The following is a 15,958-nucleotide window of genomic DNA, read 5'->3' on the forward strand; positions in this document are numbered from 1 at the left end:
TGTGACCACGGTAGGTAAAGGAGGTAGAGAGATATCCCCTTCCTGTTTTTGTCACTCACAGCTGATCTCGTCATGCCCTCCTCCTTTCCACTCCTCCTTCTTTTCTCGCAGCTCACAGGATCTGGGCAGGCCCTCTGGTTTCAACAATGATGTTTTCTAGACAGAGCAGTCAGACCCTGCCAAAAGCTTTACTACCCCTTTTTGAAATAAACTTTTACTCTTGCTTTCTTTATGTTTGTGCAACATTCTCTGATTTTTCAAATTTGTATCTTTAGAGCATGAAGTTTGTCTTCTCTCTTTTTGCTTGATTTTCGTTTGACTTTGTTGAATTTTGTCTTTTTTCTGTCGCAGCTTGGTTTGTTGTTGAGTTAAGCGTATCTGTCCAGCATGAGCACAGTCATCTGACCTTATCTCAGCCTATATTGCTCCGTCCCTCCACCTCTGTGGGAATGTTGACTTTTCTACCAACATCCCAATGTGGAATTCTGATCTAATTCCCTGTGTGCACCAAACATAGCTGCAGTGACGTATTTACGATCCAGACACTCATTGCTCCTGTAAAGAAATAGTTCATATGTGGAACATGGTTTGCATTAGCGACACCCCTCTCAGGCATGGCAGAGAGCTGCTTCAAGCTTGAAGCTACATTTTGATATTGAACGAAGCCACAAGGATCACCAGAATAAATCAAAAGGGCAACAAACAACCCTCTATCCCCTCATTGTGTGGAGAACATCTCTAGTTTTCTCGACAGAGTCAGTTCCTTGTGCCCCAACTTAGTTTTACAGGTGTGATGCAAACTTAAAACTGCAGAACAAACTTTCTTTTCTTTACGTTCATTCTACTCCCTGCCAACAGTTAGAGATGACGTCTGTTTGAGAGAGTGACTCATGAATCTACTCTTAGAGCAGCGCTGCTTTTGGAGGCGGGCTTAAATCTCTGGCCCACTATTTACGCAAGTAGGGGGTTATATGAAAGTATGCTGGCAGAGAGAGTGCGTACTCTCAGTGGCTGGTTTGACGGTAGCACTTTCTGCCACAGCCTTGGCAGACCGGTGGGAGGGACCGGAGCCGCTCAAGGTCACCTCAGCTAATTGAGTCATAGATCATGGCAGCGGACAGTAAAATCTCTGACACACCTGAGCACGAGACTAACCTGATCAATCAAAGCCTGTTCACAGGAGGCACGAATGCACTATACTCAATTGAGCTATTGATACAATGAAGCATCAAAGCTGCACTTTACTGCAGCTTACTTTAGTTCTTTACTGAACTAATTCTACAGCACAGGCTGGAGGTGGATTATTTTATGTTTTAGTTGTTCAAAAACATCACAGATTTATATCATTGTAGCTCTCCAATGTTGTAAAAGCAATATTTCAATTATTTTAAATAATGTAGCTACTTTATAATTGTAACAAACATTAATTTCATATTTTCATAGTAAATTAAGCATGTACTGTCCCCTCAAATTATGGGACCAGCCAGGCTAATTAATTTGCTTTCCACCCCATTCCACCCCAAACGTCAGTTTGGGGTTGAAATCAGAAGATGGATATCAGGTGAAAGTAAAAAAATTTATTTGATGGTATTAACAACTTATCTAACTCATATCACATGTTTTGATACTTTTGGAAGAGATTTAAATATCGAGGCATGAAACATCAGCTCACCCAATATTAACCAATAAATGAGATGACTCTATCTCTACAGTAACTAAAGGACTACACAAATGGCTTCAGATGTTATATCCATGCAGGAAAACTCACATACATTCATGTCAAAATTACTATTGATCATATAATTAGTGCTGAAACTATTTATTGATGGGTTAAGAATTAAAGAGCTTTTATTGACAGCCTTTGTATTTATAAGCCATTTATCCAGCAAGAGTCTAAAAATGGATTTAGAAATACCTTGAAATGCTTAAACTGCCTATCAAAACCATCTGACTCAGTATAGGTGTCTTAAAAACACAATTTGCTTAATTGGATTTGTCGCCTCTGTTTTTTGCAGGTACTTTTAGTTTTTGCCAAAGAGGACAGTCAGAGTAATGGCTTCTGCTGGGCATGTGAGAAGGCCAACTTCAGGTGCAGCATGGCGCGAACCCCCGATTCAGCTCTTGAATGCTTCTTGGAGAAGCAGCATGACCTCGTCATCATTGACCACAGACATTCCAGGCACTTTGACGCTGAAGCATTATGCCGGTAAGCAGGTTCTGTCATCATCAGTGTACTAGTTAATCTTGTATTTCTGGAATGATTTGGATCCCAACTTTCCCAATTTTTTTTTTTTTTTTTACTTCCACCCAAAGTCCTGCCAGATGAACTCATGTGAACATCCAGCATGGAAATGTGTACATTTGAGCTGATTTTAAGCTAAAGGACACTTAACACTGTCAATGACATGTAAATGTTAAAAATATTTCCGTTCATACTACAGCCATAACTAAACACTACAACTTTTCATTGATAACTTTTTTTGTTAACTTTTTAGTTGTTCATCTATTACATATTGGTAATACTAGTGAATGCTTTGAAACATTTATTATTTTCTTTTGTTTACCATTCCATTAGCTGTTTGAACTATTGCTATAACCACTACATAATAGTTTTACCCAATCTGCCATTTATATGTACTTATCTTCTCTTTATTCACTTTTGTTATCAAATTATAATTTCTGCACTTTAATTTCTTATAATACTATAATTACTATAATTTCTGACTTTTAATAAATCCTTTAATAATGTGTTTTTAGCTATTTAAAGTATTTATTTTAGTTTTTACCTTATTTCACCCTTTATCCACTACTCATCTGTTTTTACAGCTGACTAAATGTTTGAAACAAGTGATTTCTGAGCTACCAGGCTTTCCACATACCCTGTGGCAACTGCAAGTGCCCCAGATTAGTTTAGGCATCACTGATGTTGTGTACACAGTTGAATTGAATCTAACTTCTGGTAAAAATTACCAGCACTGTTATATTACATTTGGTAACACATGTGACTATTAACATGCAGGGGTGAATGGTCATCTCACTTTGGACTCCCTAACGTTCATTGCAACCTACAGGAGTCATGTCAGTGAGAAATGAACACTGCCTGTCCATACCACTCTCTATCTTTAGCTACTGCCCAAACCAAAAACACACTTACACTCATTTGCCCTGCCCAGCGTGTATGTTAACCCTATTCATTTTGGCCGATCCATATGTTCAGTGTGCACGCACAGGCTCCAAGGGAGAACTAAAGGGCCTTTATGACCACTAGCTGGGGAAAACCACAGGCGGATGAGTGGCCCTGTACACTGCATTCTTTCAGAGGCCTAGACCCACAGAGCTCCACCATTAGGCTCTGCCTGCCTAGGAGAATCGGAGCGTGACAAACTGAAAAATACATTGATATGATGCCATGAGCTTTTCCACCAGTCTGCTAACAGGCTAAAAGGCTTCCTCTGTTTACATCCAGGTCAATTCGAGCTGTCAACTCTTCAGAAAACACTGTGATAGTTGCTGTTGTGAAAAGGTATGTACATATTTCTTCCTTTCTGCTTTTGTTGTCCATTTTCTCAATGTCATTTTAAGATGCTAATGGAGATAAAATCCTTCACTCAGCAGAGGTCTGTAGCCCTGGAGCTTGTCACATGGTACAGTGCTCTGACCTTCTATAAACAAGCTTTTGTCATGTCAATTTTGCTTACATACATTCTTTTTTAAGGCCAGACAGGGAAGAAGCTTCCGTGATGCCCCTAATTAATGCCGGATTTAATAGGGTGAGCTTTTATTTATGTATTTTTTTGTTTGTTTGTTTGGATATACCTTCTCTCAATGCTCAATGTAAGTAAAGATTCCAGATTTTAAATCATGTGGTTTTGTTCAGGACACAGATAGAGGGAGTTTGCTCAAATTATTATTATTAGTCATGGCATCAGAGAACTCTAACATATTCTGTAATGGCACTGATTTCAAATGTATTCACCTTTACAGTATTTGTATTTCTTATTGTTGCCTTCTGACCCTCAGAGATATGTGGAGAACGGCAACATGATGGCCTGCTACAATGAGCTGCTACAGTTGGAGCATGGGGAGGTGCGGGCGCAGTTCAAACTAAGGTGAGTTTTGCAGTATTGTACAGTTTTGTTGTCACTTTTTATATATAAGCTTGTTCAAAGCTGTAGCACTGAGATCATCACAAACAACACACACATTTAACAATCCAGTTTTAATATTTGCTTACTATTTCTTTAAAATGCATTCAAGTATATATTATAGGGAAGTGTATACAGGACATTTAAAACTGATTAATATTCTGTTACTGTTGTCTACCTGTACAAGGGCTGGGAATGCTATTTTCACAGCTCTAGAACAAAGCCAAGAGGCAATAGAAATCACTTCTGAAGATCAAGTGATTCAGGTGGGTTTTTAATAAACGTCAGTACTTTTAGTTACTTTATTGTGATGCATGCTTATTTTTTCTTTGTTTCTGTCTTTTTCTGTCTTGTTTTAAATTCTTTTCACATCCCTTATAATCCCAGATCTCTGTAGTGAATGATGCAGTCTTATGTCTCTATTTGTTTTCATTGTGAATTTTACAAACTGTGGATCACCATCTAAGGCAAAGCCTCTTATTCTCCTTTACAGTACGTGAACCCTGCCTATGAGGCCATTATGGGCTACCAACAAGGTGAGCTAATAGGGAAGGAAATATTAGAAGTGCCTAAAAGTGAGAAGAATAAGCCTGATCTCCTTGAAACCATAAACTCCTGCATACGGAAAGGAAAGGTAATACACATTCATCAAATCATCTTACAATATACACTATAAATCTCAGGCTAAACAAAATTTTCACTGATGTCCTGTTTATGAATTTAAACTATTGAACCAATAAATCATCACTTTCCTATGATTGTCAACATTTTTAATTCTTGGGAGTATGAAGAAAGGCATGTTCTGCATCTTGAGAGTAGCATTTTTTTGCCTAGAATTCATCTACAGTCCATGGCATTACAATGCTCAGAGAATCTGGACGAATTTGCATATGTCTGCTGGGGACAAGGACAAAAATCAATACTGAATGTCTGTGATGCCCGGGCCCTTAGGAACCACCGCATTAATAATAGGCATAGGTCTGTAGAAACAAGAGACAATCCTATATAAACAAGATCTAGAAACGTCACCACCTTCTCTGAGCTCATTAAAAATAGACTGGGGCAAAGTAGAAAAAAGTCCTGTGGTCTAATGAGTCAAACTCTTTTATTATTTTTGGAAATGGGTTTTGTCCTTTATGCTGAAAAGAGTAGAAGAGATGGACCATGCAGTTTAAAGTTATTTAAAAAGCCAGCATCTATGATGGTGTTGGGCACATTAATGCTCACAGCACTTGCACACCCATGAACGTACGATCAATGTACCTTGTACATACTGTACACCACCTTGGTTTTGTATCGTTGTGGGTTAACCACCTGTAAGTACGTAGATGGTTAAAATCAGCTCCAGCTTTATAGGCATTGATATTCGACCCTTATGCTTATTAATTACTGTGCATGTTTGGCCATTATTGCCATAATTAGTTTTTGTTTGTTCTTTTACTTTTGTGCTTTTGAAAAATGTAGATCATCTGCTAAGCACTTTTACTTGTAGTGGAGAATTTTTTTTTAGGCAATTATTTACACTGTTACTTGAGTGTTGGGTTTGTGTACTTCTACTACTTCTACACACAGCTCACACAATGTATCACATTTTGCTTATTACTTGTCTCCTATGTCATCATTAAGACAAGAAGTGTTAATGTTGTGGCTTATCAGTGTCCAGTTGCTAGAAGTTGTAATGGCATTGTTTTCTATTTTCTTGTTTTCTGCATAAATTGGTCATGAAATGTGATCTGATCTTTACCAGAGTCGCACATTTTAACAAAAACAATATTTCTAAGCTGTTAAAACACACTCATGATCTTTCTTTTTTTTTTTATTGAAAAAACTAGTACAAATGTTTCTTCATCATCAGAATTGAAAAAAATAGTCATGTGTATACAATAAGTTATAGTAAAAATAATGACACTTGTATCATATGTTGTCATCCAGGCTACATATTTTTCAGTAAAAGCTTATTTCAACAATACAGTGGCACATCACATTCTGCACATATTACAACACAGTGACTTCATAGTGAAAGAGCCCCTGTGCTAAGCTGGCCTGTCTGAAGTCCAGACCTGTCAACCACTGAATACATTTGGCACGTTATGAGGCACCAAATACAACAAAGGAGGCCCTAAACTGTTTAGCAGCTGAAGGGTGGGGGGGCAAAAATTGCTTTCAAAATTAAAGAAATTTCCAAACACTTACAGAGTGTTGTAACTAAAGAAGGGAAGCCCCATAGTGGTAAATATGCCCTGTTGCTATCATCAAATTAACAATTATCAATGAAAAAAAGAACAACAAATCTTTAAGTTGCAACATTTGATATGTTGTTTTTTATGACTGATTTACAAACCATTGCATCCATTTTACACAGCATTTATTTTTCCTGAAAATGCATTTTGTAAAATACTATACACCACTGTTCATTGTTGTTTCACAATTAGGTCACTCTTTTAGGTACCGTAGATATTCCTGCCTTTGTGTCTATTCATGTGCATCCACGTGTGTTGTAAGTCTGCATCACTGACCATCCAGCAGCTCCGTGTTTCATGTGCAGAAAAACTGTGGTTGAGTGCTGTGCTGTAATATTACCACACAGAGAGCGAAGGTCAGTCCCAGACAGGCTAACAGCAGGAAGGGCCTTTTTAAGTGCCACAGCAGACTGTTTGTGGGGAAACATGAAACAAGAACACTGGACTCCAGGAGTGTTTCACCTACCCATTAAAGCAACTTAATGGTCTCTGAAATATTCTGACCCACCTGAATTCCCCACCCAATCCTGCACAACAATCTTGCTACAGTCCACGCCCACATTTATTCACAGATAATATATTTTGTCAATATTTATGACAAATGGTTCTCAACTAATGCATATTTATTTGTTTGTGCATTATATCCATGTATCTTTCATTTCTTCTCTCTTGGTTCTCTCTTGTTATGCTCCAGGAGTGGCAGGGGATTTATTATGCCAAAAAGAAGAATGGAGACAGCATTCAGCAAAATGTGAAGATCACACCTGTAATTGGACAGGGAGGGTGAGTGAAAGTATACTGGCTCATCCAGGCTTGCTAAATTGTAAAACTGTAAATGACCTTTCCAGCCGCTGAATACTTAAGCCAGATAATATATAGATTATTGATTATTGCAACTCTTTTTTTTCCCCCTGCTGTACTAATAAGCCTTTTTCATTCACAGAAAAATCAGACACTATGTGTCTATCCACAGGCCTTTAAATGATAATAATAAGGTATAATGTGTTTCCAGTATTCCTGAATTATAAATGAAATGAGCTTTCTGGCCTATATATTTCAGTTAGCTTTTTTTTCTCTGTCGTTGCAGAGTGATAAATCCACTGAACGTGTGCAGGCAGAGTCTCAGACAGGTAAGTTCCTCTCCGCTCTATAAACTGCTTGTGCAAGACTGCTTTCTTTTAACTCTAATCTGTGTTAGAATATAATTCTATGCGATTTATTTTATGCCAAAAAACTCAAAAGGCTTTGAAGACTTTCAGGGGCAGTTCAGGTCCTCTCTTACTTTGGTTCTCTCTGCTGGGCAGTCACACGTCATCAGTGATGGTTCTCCCCTTGACAGAATCCACTGTGATCTGCCACTAAGTTTGACAATCGGAAGGACGGCATTGCATTTGTTATTAGAAAGCACAAAATTAATTTCCAGTGTAACAGGGATTGTACACAGATCTGTGTATAATTATTATACTACCGTGTTTGCAGACACCAAATATTAGTTGGACAGTAACTTATGCATTGCAACATGCCAAATAAATATTGTTTTCTTTAATCATGACATAATTTTGAAACAGTAGAATACCAGACCACCATTGATCATTCCTGTACTGTGGTATCAGCTGTAAAGTCAATTCACAGCTACAACTGATTTAAAAATGCAGCAGCTTTTCTCCTGACAGACAAGCAAAACAGGAATCCTATCTTTTCTGTGTTGTCATCCTTTCCCATGCTCACTGAAAAGAAAGAGCTTTGAAATATTGCTGTTTGTTCATGATATTTTGCATAGTTCCACAGTACTTACCATGAAATACCCCTACATGTACTGATTAGGTTGATTATGCTGTTAATCTCAAGAAAAAGGGGTTTATTCAGCAGTCTCTTGCCATTTTGAAAAAGTTATTAAAATTCTTTCTTTTTCTTCCCTATGGCCTTTCAAAGTGACTATGGTTTCTTTTTACTTAGACTTTCTGTTAGTGCACTGTTTGTGCCTGAAGTGTGTTTATAGTACATTTAAAAAACATTTCAAAAACCTTAAATTTCAGTGCTTTCATAATTATGAACCGATTTTCAGTACGCCATTCAGACTAAGAAATAAAGACCTGTTTCTCTCCCTATTCTTTGGCTCTCTGTCATGGTATACTGTGTGCCCAGAAATTATTTTGTAAAGTAAAATTCAAATCACACACAGAAGGTAGAAACAAAGATCGAAATGTATGCAAGACAAGAAAAGAAAACAACCTTTATTATGACTATGAACCATAAGGCTGCAAATACTGTCTTATGTTTTGTCAGGAAATTTCATATATACAGTAGATTCAACAGAAACACTAACCTATCAGTGTTAGTATTCGAGTATCGGTTAAACTCTGCTACTTCATTCCTCTGTATGATTAAACAAAACCACAGATTGATAATCAGAGCTGTACCAATCAAAAACAAACTGATAATTTCTCGTTGACCTCACTGAGGCATGTCACGCTTTTGCCATGGCCAGGCCAAAGTTGTGTGTTTGTGCATATTTGCATGTTAATGTAAGGTGTTATTTTCTTTCTCCCCAGACATCCAATCCAGTAAGCACAAAGACCGGAGGAAAGGCTCTCTGGATGTCAGATCCACAACATCTCGGGGGAGTGATGGTGAGTGTAAAGGGAGATAGATGGTGGAAACTACAGGCATTCTTGTGAGCTTATGAAGCCTCTTTAGTTATGTGTTTGCATCAAGTGTTGATTGGACACAAACACAGTCATTAGCAAGTGGTTGGAAAACTGCAGCTTAATTAGTTGTTATAATAGAGAGAGTCAATATGTCAATGACAATAAGGGAATGTCTTTTCTTTTTATGCTGCCAGGAAGCTCACAGCGAAGGCACTCCTCAATGGCTCGAATTCACTCTATGACTATTGAAGCTCCCATCACCAAGGTGGGTTCATCTCCTCCTCCATCATCCCTCCCAGCCTTCATCATATGATTACGACTTTGTACTTATGTTCTGCATCTTATGACTGAATTCGTGGTTTATTAAACTGCCTCAACAGCCATGAGCACTTCTTGTACAGCTACCAGTTATAGGGGGACACGAATATCATGTCAAGAGGAGATGGGCTGATAAAATGCCACATTTCATGCGCAAAACAGGACCGCATGTTGGACCGGAATGACCTGCTGTTTTACTATCCGGCAGCCTGGATAGTCGGAAACAGAGAAAGTCCCCAGGGATGGGTCATATGACACACTACAGTTACTCTGCTGTATCATTTGACTGGGTAGACAGTCCCTGTAGGCGTTATCCTCTCCAGAATAAAGCACTGATACAACTGCTGGTACTTTTTGTGGATGTGTGGAAAAGAGTTGGTGAGAAGTTGTGTTCTTGAATATGCTTGCTGACCTTGCCATGGGTTTCCATTGCTCGAACATCCAAAGGCTTCAGGTTTATGTTGGAATAGAGGCCTTTTGTGCATTTTCTGAGCATCATCCTACTGGGTGTTTAGAAATAAGAAAATAACTTGGTAACACTAGCTGGCTTACTGGAAGAATCTTTCTCTATTTCAGTTCTTTATTTCACCAATGCTGCCATCATCAGGGAGAATTTATATCTTTGAAATGTGATCGAAATAAATCTGATACCCTGATGAAGACTGGCAAAAATATTCTTCCATTAAGTCACGTAGTGTCTCACATTTTTGTCAGTTTTTTAGTAATACTACCTTGTTGACTGGTGAGGTAGTGACAGCACGGTCCTTCTACAAACAAGTGAATAAGCAAATATTTAAAACTAAATAAGCTCTTTTGTATGTGTATATTGTTAAGCTGTAGTTTTGGTATAGTTTTCATGCTCAGCGGATATTTAAGGGACAGACAGGAGTATAACTATGGTATTGATCTTCTTATCTGACCCTTGACAAGAAAGCAAAGCAACAAAATTAAACATGGTGCAACGGTTTGAGACACTTTACACTGGCTCCCAGTAGGTTTCAAGATTGAATTTAACTGGCTCACTTTAGCACACGTTGTGGTGTTTCTTCTGCTATCTGTCTGACTGTTTAGACCCTTTGTGTGTATATCTGTAACTACATATACAATAATGATTATGTGATCATAATCTAGTAGTAGGAGTAGTTGTAGCTGTAATAGTAGATTTTGTTGTTGTAACCATCTTATTTCATCATCCAGGTGATCAATATCATCAATGCAGCGCAGGAAAGCAGTCCTATGCCTGTGGCAGAGGCCTTGGATCGGGTACTGGAGATCCTAAGGACCACTGAGCTCTACTCCCCACAGCTGGGCACCAAGGATGAAGATCCCCATACAAATGACCTCGTGGGGGGTCTGATGACGGTAAGCAAAGGGTCACTCAGAGCACAAGGATGCATCAAAAAGTCTGAAACACCCAAACTGCTTCCTTCCACTGTGAATGACTCAACTCCAGTATGATAACACGCGTCAGAGCATGTGCAGAATTCCACAGTAATAATATGTGCAACAGCATGAATGTCCATGAAGCGCTCACTATGGAAGTCTATTATAAATAACAGAGAGGCAGGTGTGTGTGTGTGCACACTTCTGGTTTTGTGGGGATTTCTGTTCACATTTTCATATCTGTGGAAGGGAGGGGGAGATTAACAGACAACAGTGGTGAAATACAGAAGTAGAAAGAGTGCCAAGTTGGCAGTCTTGGCAACAACCCCAGAGGAAGTGTTAGATTGTCCTTTGTGCTCCTGTAGGCTGGAGGGGAAAGCCCACCCTCTCTCTCTCGCTCTTTCTCGTTCTCTCTCTCTCGTTCTCTCTCTCTCTCTCGTTCTCTCTCGTTCTCTCTTTCTCTCTCGTTCTTTCTCTCTCGTTCTTTCTCTCTCGTTCTCTCTCGTTCTCTCTTTCTCTCTCGCTCTTTCTCTCTCGTTCTCTCTCTCTCGTTCTCTCTCGTTCTCTCTCTCTCTTTCTCTCTTTCTCTCTCGTTCTCTTTCTCTCTCGTTCTCTTTCTCTCTCGTTCTCTTTCTCTCTTTCTCTCTCGTTCTCTCTCGTTCTCTCTCTCTCTCCTCTCTTTCTCTCTCTCTCCTCTCTTTCTCTCTCTCCTCTCTTTCTCTCTCTCTCTCCCCCCTCTCTCTCCTCTCTCTCTCTCCTCTCTCTCTCCTCTAGACACAATGTGCACACAGCCATACTCACATGAACCTCTTCCTGTCATTTCCACAGGCCTGGAAACATCCTGTTCTTTGGATCAGATGAATAAGCATGGAATTACTTATACATGTACACTCTGAATACACAGAAGCAGAGAGATGTTACACATAGTCTTTCCCTAGAAAAATGTGTTCTGTATAAGTGATGGAGGCTGATAGGGGATTAGATAATTATTTGTATAGTAATACAGTATGTTAGGTTTAAGAGATTCATGGCTGCAGAATTTATTTGCAGTATGTTTTTGGCCTTGCATCTCCAGTTTCTGAAGAGTTGTGCAGAGTTTGATCTCAGAAGACCCTATTTAACATTAAGAGGGGGGAGAGTCTTAAAATAGCCAGTGTGTACAGAGTCAGCACCACTATGAGACAATGCTCGGGTCAAAGATGAGCCAGTCTCCTTTTCCTTTTTCACTTGTAAAGTAAATATTTTGATCTGCAACACACACCCATTTACTCACTAATGGCTAAAATAGACATTATGCATATCTTGAATCAGAATCACAGGGTGATATAGGCTTGTCATTGTCATATAGCTGATAAGTTGCAAATATGTTTGAAAGATGCAGTGGCCTTTACAATGTTTGACTGTCATGTTTTTTAGGCTTTTTAATATTTTATGACTTGACAATGACTGGAGGGCATCATTTCATGCCACATTTCATTGTGGCTTCTTGTCTTTGAGAGACACTTTAAACATTATGTTTTTGATAAAGTGTAATAATAAAATGGTTGTTGTTGTTGACATAAACCAAGACTAAGATGCTGAGGCTGTGATTTGAACTAATGCAGCTGTTGTCATCCCCACAAATGTGTTAGCATGCTAACATACTAACTGGCACTAAACACAATGTACAGCTCAGACTAATGGTAATGTCATTAGTTCTGCAAGCATTGGATCCTGAACAGTGTTTCAGCAAATTATTACAATTCATGCCATATCAGAGATATTTCACTAAAAACTTCAAATGGTTTAACCTCACAGCGGTATTCATTCAGAAGACATCCTCGTCCCTGAATATTTATACAATAATTCCTATCAGTCCATCAAATACAGAGTGTAAACCTTTGAATCCCCTTACTTTGAAACAGCAAAGCAAAACAGATTTGTGCTTTGGAGCATTATATTGCTTAGGAATCCAGTGCCTCTTCATTGTTAGATTTTTGACTAATGGTAGGTAGCTTTACATTTCCAGTGCCCAATACAGATATACGGCCCCAAAGCATTCGCCATGGTCGACTGTGGGAATGGTGTGTTTTTTTTTTTTTCTTGCCACACATACCTGTGCGAATCATGTCTAAAAAAATTTACTTTATTCTCATCAGACCATACAGTCTGGTTTAAAAACTCACTTGGTTTGTTCACATGCTCCTTCGCATTCTCCAAAGGTGCTGCCTTATGTATAGAAGTAAGCATTCACTTCCTGCATGTTTTTCTCACAAGCAATCTAGACTTGGGCAAACTATGCCTAACTATGTAGATGTGTGGACTTCGATTCCAGTTGTCTATAAGGACTTTGTCAGGTCCCCTGTTATTTGTTTTGAATTCTTAAGTAGCTCTTTTTTTGGTCTTCCACTTATTGGAAGTGTCCACGTTTCTTCCGTTTCTAGGTTATGGTCTTCAGAGTTGGTACTAACATCTCTAAACACTTTGAAATATTTCCATATCCCTGTCAAGCTTAAGTGTTTACCAATTTCATTTTGAGATCTTAAAGCAATTTTCCCGATCCCATGTTTTTCTTGCTCTCGGCAAACTGAGACTTACCCTGGATATCTACCCAATTTTTACATACCTGACTAATCAAGCGTTAAGCTTTGACAGTCTTTTTTTAAAGACCAGACACTGGATTTTACATACTAATGTTAATTGCCTAGAGGGTTTATCAAAGGAGATACAAACTTTTGCACTGATATAATCATTACACTTTACTCTTTGCTGTTTCAGTGTTGAAAACTTTGTCACTCAAATATAGTTACAAATTATTCTGGAATTTTGATTGACTGACATTACTAGTTTGATCCACCTTTACTTTCCCAATTTGTATAACACACAGTAAGAGAGAGAGATACACACACACACACACACACACACACACACACACACACACACCCACACACACACACACACACACACACACACACACACACATATATATATATATATATATATATATATATATATATATATATATATATATATATATATATATATATATATATATATATATATATATATATATATATATATATATATATATATATATATATATATACACATATATACATATATACATATATACATATATACATATATATATATATATATATATATATATATGTATGTGTATATATGTATGTGTATATATGTATATGTATGTGTATGTATATATATATGTATGTGTGTATATATATATATATATATATGTATGTGTGTATATATATATATACATACACATACACACACACACACAGGAGAAACACACTCTTAAATAAGCTGGATCATTATACAGAGAACACAGAGACATTTGTGTAATTATTTGTGTAATGAAGCTATCCTCCTAATATTACTTTGTGCAAGAGGAAGACAAGCATCCTAATGCAACTGTTTATTGTGGATTATTTAACATGACAAGCACACAATTATCATGGTCTCATTTCTGGCACTATGGCATTTCATTATCAGGGTAATCATTTTTAAACTGTATAATTGTGCAAGTAATCATTTCAGTTTGGTTTCCTCATCCTCCCACTCACTGTGTTTGCTAGTAAGGAAACAAATGAGGTGTCAACAAGACATTGCCTCCAAAATACTGTCATACAGATGAAAGAATTCATAATTAAAGTGTTGATATTTAAAATCAGTAAAATCCATGTTATTTCCTCTTATCTATGATGCAGGTCATAATTTGTTACTCTGTTGCCTCAGTCAAAATGCTTGTCTTTCGGCAACTTATTTAGATCAAGAATAGATTATATAAATTATTCCAAATGTAATTTGTCTATAATTTATTTGATATATGAGAAACACAGGTATTAAATGTCGTTTCGTTTTTGGTGGAAAATTATTTGAAATGCTCAGGTTATGTTTTAAGGATTATAGGCTGTTATTAGCTTGGTTTTAAAAACAAAAAAGTTTTAAACAGCTGGGCCTAACCTTAATCTTTTCAAATATTCCTGATGCTCTTAGGTGTTTAGCGTAATAAATTATTTTTAGCCTAATAATACATTTTTTTTACAATTTCCCTGCCTCTTGAATAAATATAATTATTTTTCTGAATTGCATATATGCAGTTAAAAACAAATTTCTTATTCTTTCTTTTTCACAGGATGGTTTACGCAGATTGTCAGGAAATGAATACATATTTTCAACAAAACGTAAGTATACATTAAGCATTCAAGAAGCATGACATAGTGCAATGCTACATTTTATAGTTTTTGTAGTTTGTCCAGAGGTAGTGAACAACACAGTTTAGTTTTTTCCTTCTTTTCATCTTTTCCTTTGCTCACAGAGCCCCACCATATCCCCAGTCACCTGACAACTCCTCTGTCGTTAAATGACATCCCCCCTCGTATCGCCCAGACCATGGAGAATGAGGACTCGTGGGACTTGGACATCTTTAATGTGGAGGCTGCAACCATGAAAAGGTGGAGCAGCAATGTGATTTAAGGCTAACCGCGGGGGAGGGGGAGCTGTGTCTACTTATCTTTTAGTTTGGAAGGGGAGTGTGGGATGAAATTTTATGTTAAACTAACTTGCAAAATTCTCCTGTAGGCCTTTGACCTACTTGGGCCTGAAGATCTTCTCCCGTTTTGCGGTATGTGAGTTCCTAAACTGCCCTGAGGCCACACTGCGCTCCTGGCTACAAGTGATTGAAGCAAATTACCACTCCAGTAACTCCTACCATAACTCTACTCACGCAGCTGATGTACTGCATGCAACGGCATATTTTCTCTGCAAGGAGAGGGTCAAGGTAACTTTCAAAACCTACCTTCACATTTAACTTTCTACACTTTCTTTACAGTTTGTTTTGTTTGAATAAAAAGAAGATAACAGCACTGGGTGGTTGATGAGTAGATGGTAATATATGTGTCTTTCAACATATTGACTTTAAGCATTAATATGTGTTAGAGGCTGCCTTTTGTCCACAATTGTCCAGCACTGCTTTGGTTGTGGGCCCTAACAGCAACAGTACACACTGTAGATGTTTAGATTTTCTACTGTCAAGTGCAGCTTTCGGCTCAGTCGCGAGTCCCATCTGAGCCTACCTTATCCTAGAAAGTCGAGGTTTTGCCCAAGTGTGTCAGTGGCTCAGTCACTGGTTGAGGGCATGAACTACCTAAGCTGATTACCAAACTGTCTATTTCTGATCTCAGTGGAGTGATCTTTCATTGGTTTAGCCAGTGGACTGTAA

The 15,958-nt window shown here is 37.9% G+C and overlaps 1 protein-coding gene across 2 annotated transcripts in view; it reads left to right on the forward strand.

The window, feature by feature from the left end:
- pde8a (phosphodiesterase 8A) overlaps positions 1–15,958 on the forward strand; it is a 43,338-nt gene that overhangs the window by 20,915 nt on the left and 6,465 nt on the right. For both annotated transcript variants that reach the window (XM_067495976.1, XM_067495975.1), the window contains exons 3-17: positions 2,016–2,206; positions 3,467–3,523; positions 3,716–3,770; positions 4,021–4,109; positions 4,333–4,411; positions 4,639–4,779; positions 7,080–7,168; positions 7,329–7,380; positions 7,473–7,515; positions 8,938–9,015; positions 9,228–9,298; positions 10,549–10,713; positions 14,873–14,921; positions 15,056–15,191; positions 15,319–15,517. In XM_067495976.1, coding sequence (XP_067352077.1) covers positions 2,016–2,206; positions 3,467–3,523; positions 3,716–3,770; positions 4,021–4,109; positions 4,333–4,411; positions 4,639–4,779; positions 7,080–7,168; positions 7,329–7,380; positions 7,473–7,515; positions 8,938–9,015; positions 9,228–9,298; positions 10,549–10,713; positions 14,873–14,921; positions 15,056–15,191; positions 15,319–15,517 — 1,494 coding nt within the window. The remainder of the gene's footprint in view (positions 1–2,015; positions 2,207–3,466; positions 3,524–3,715; positions 3,771–4,020; positions 4,110–4,332; positions 4,412–4,638; positions 4,780–7,079; positions 7,169–7,328; positions 7,381–7,472; positions 7,516–8,937; positions 9,016–9,227; positions 9,299–10,548; positions 10,714–14,872; positions 14,922–15,055; positions 15,192–15,318; positions 15,518–15,958) is intronic.

Source organism: Channa argus, chromosome 2 (genome assembly GCF_033026475.1).
Source record: "Channa argus isolate prfri chromosome 2, Channa argus male v1.0, whole genome shotgun sequence".
Lineage (NCBI taxonomy): Eukaryota > Metazoa > Chordata > Actinopteri > Anabantiformes > Channidae > Channa > Channa argus.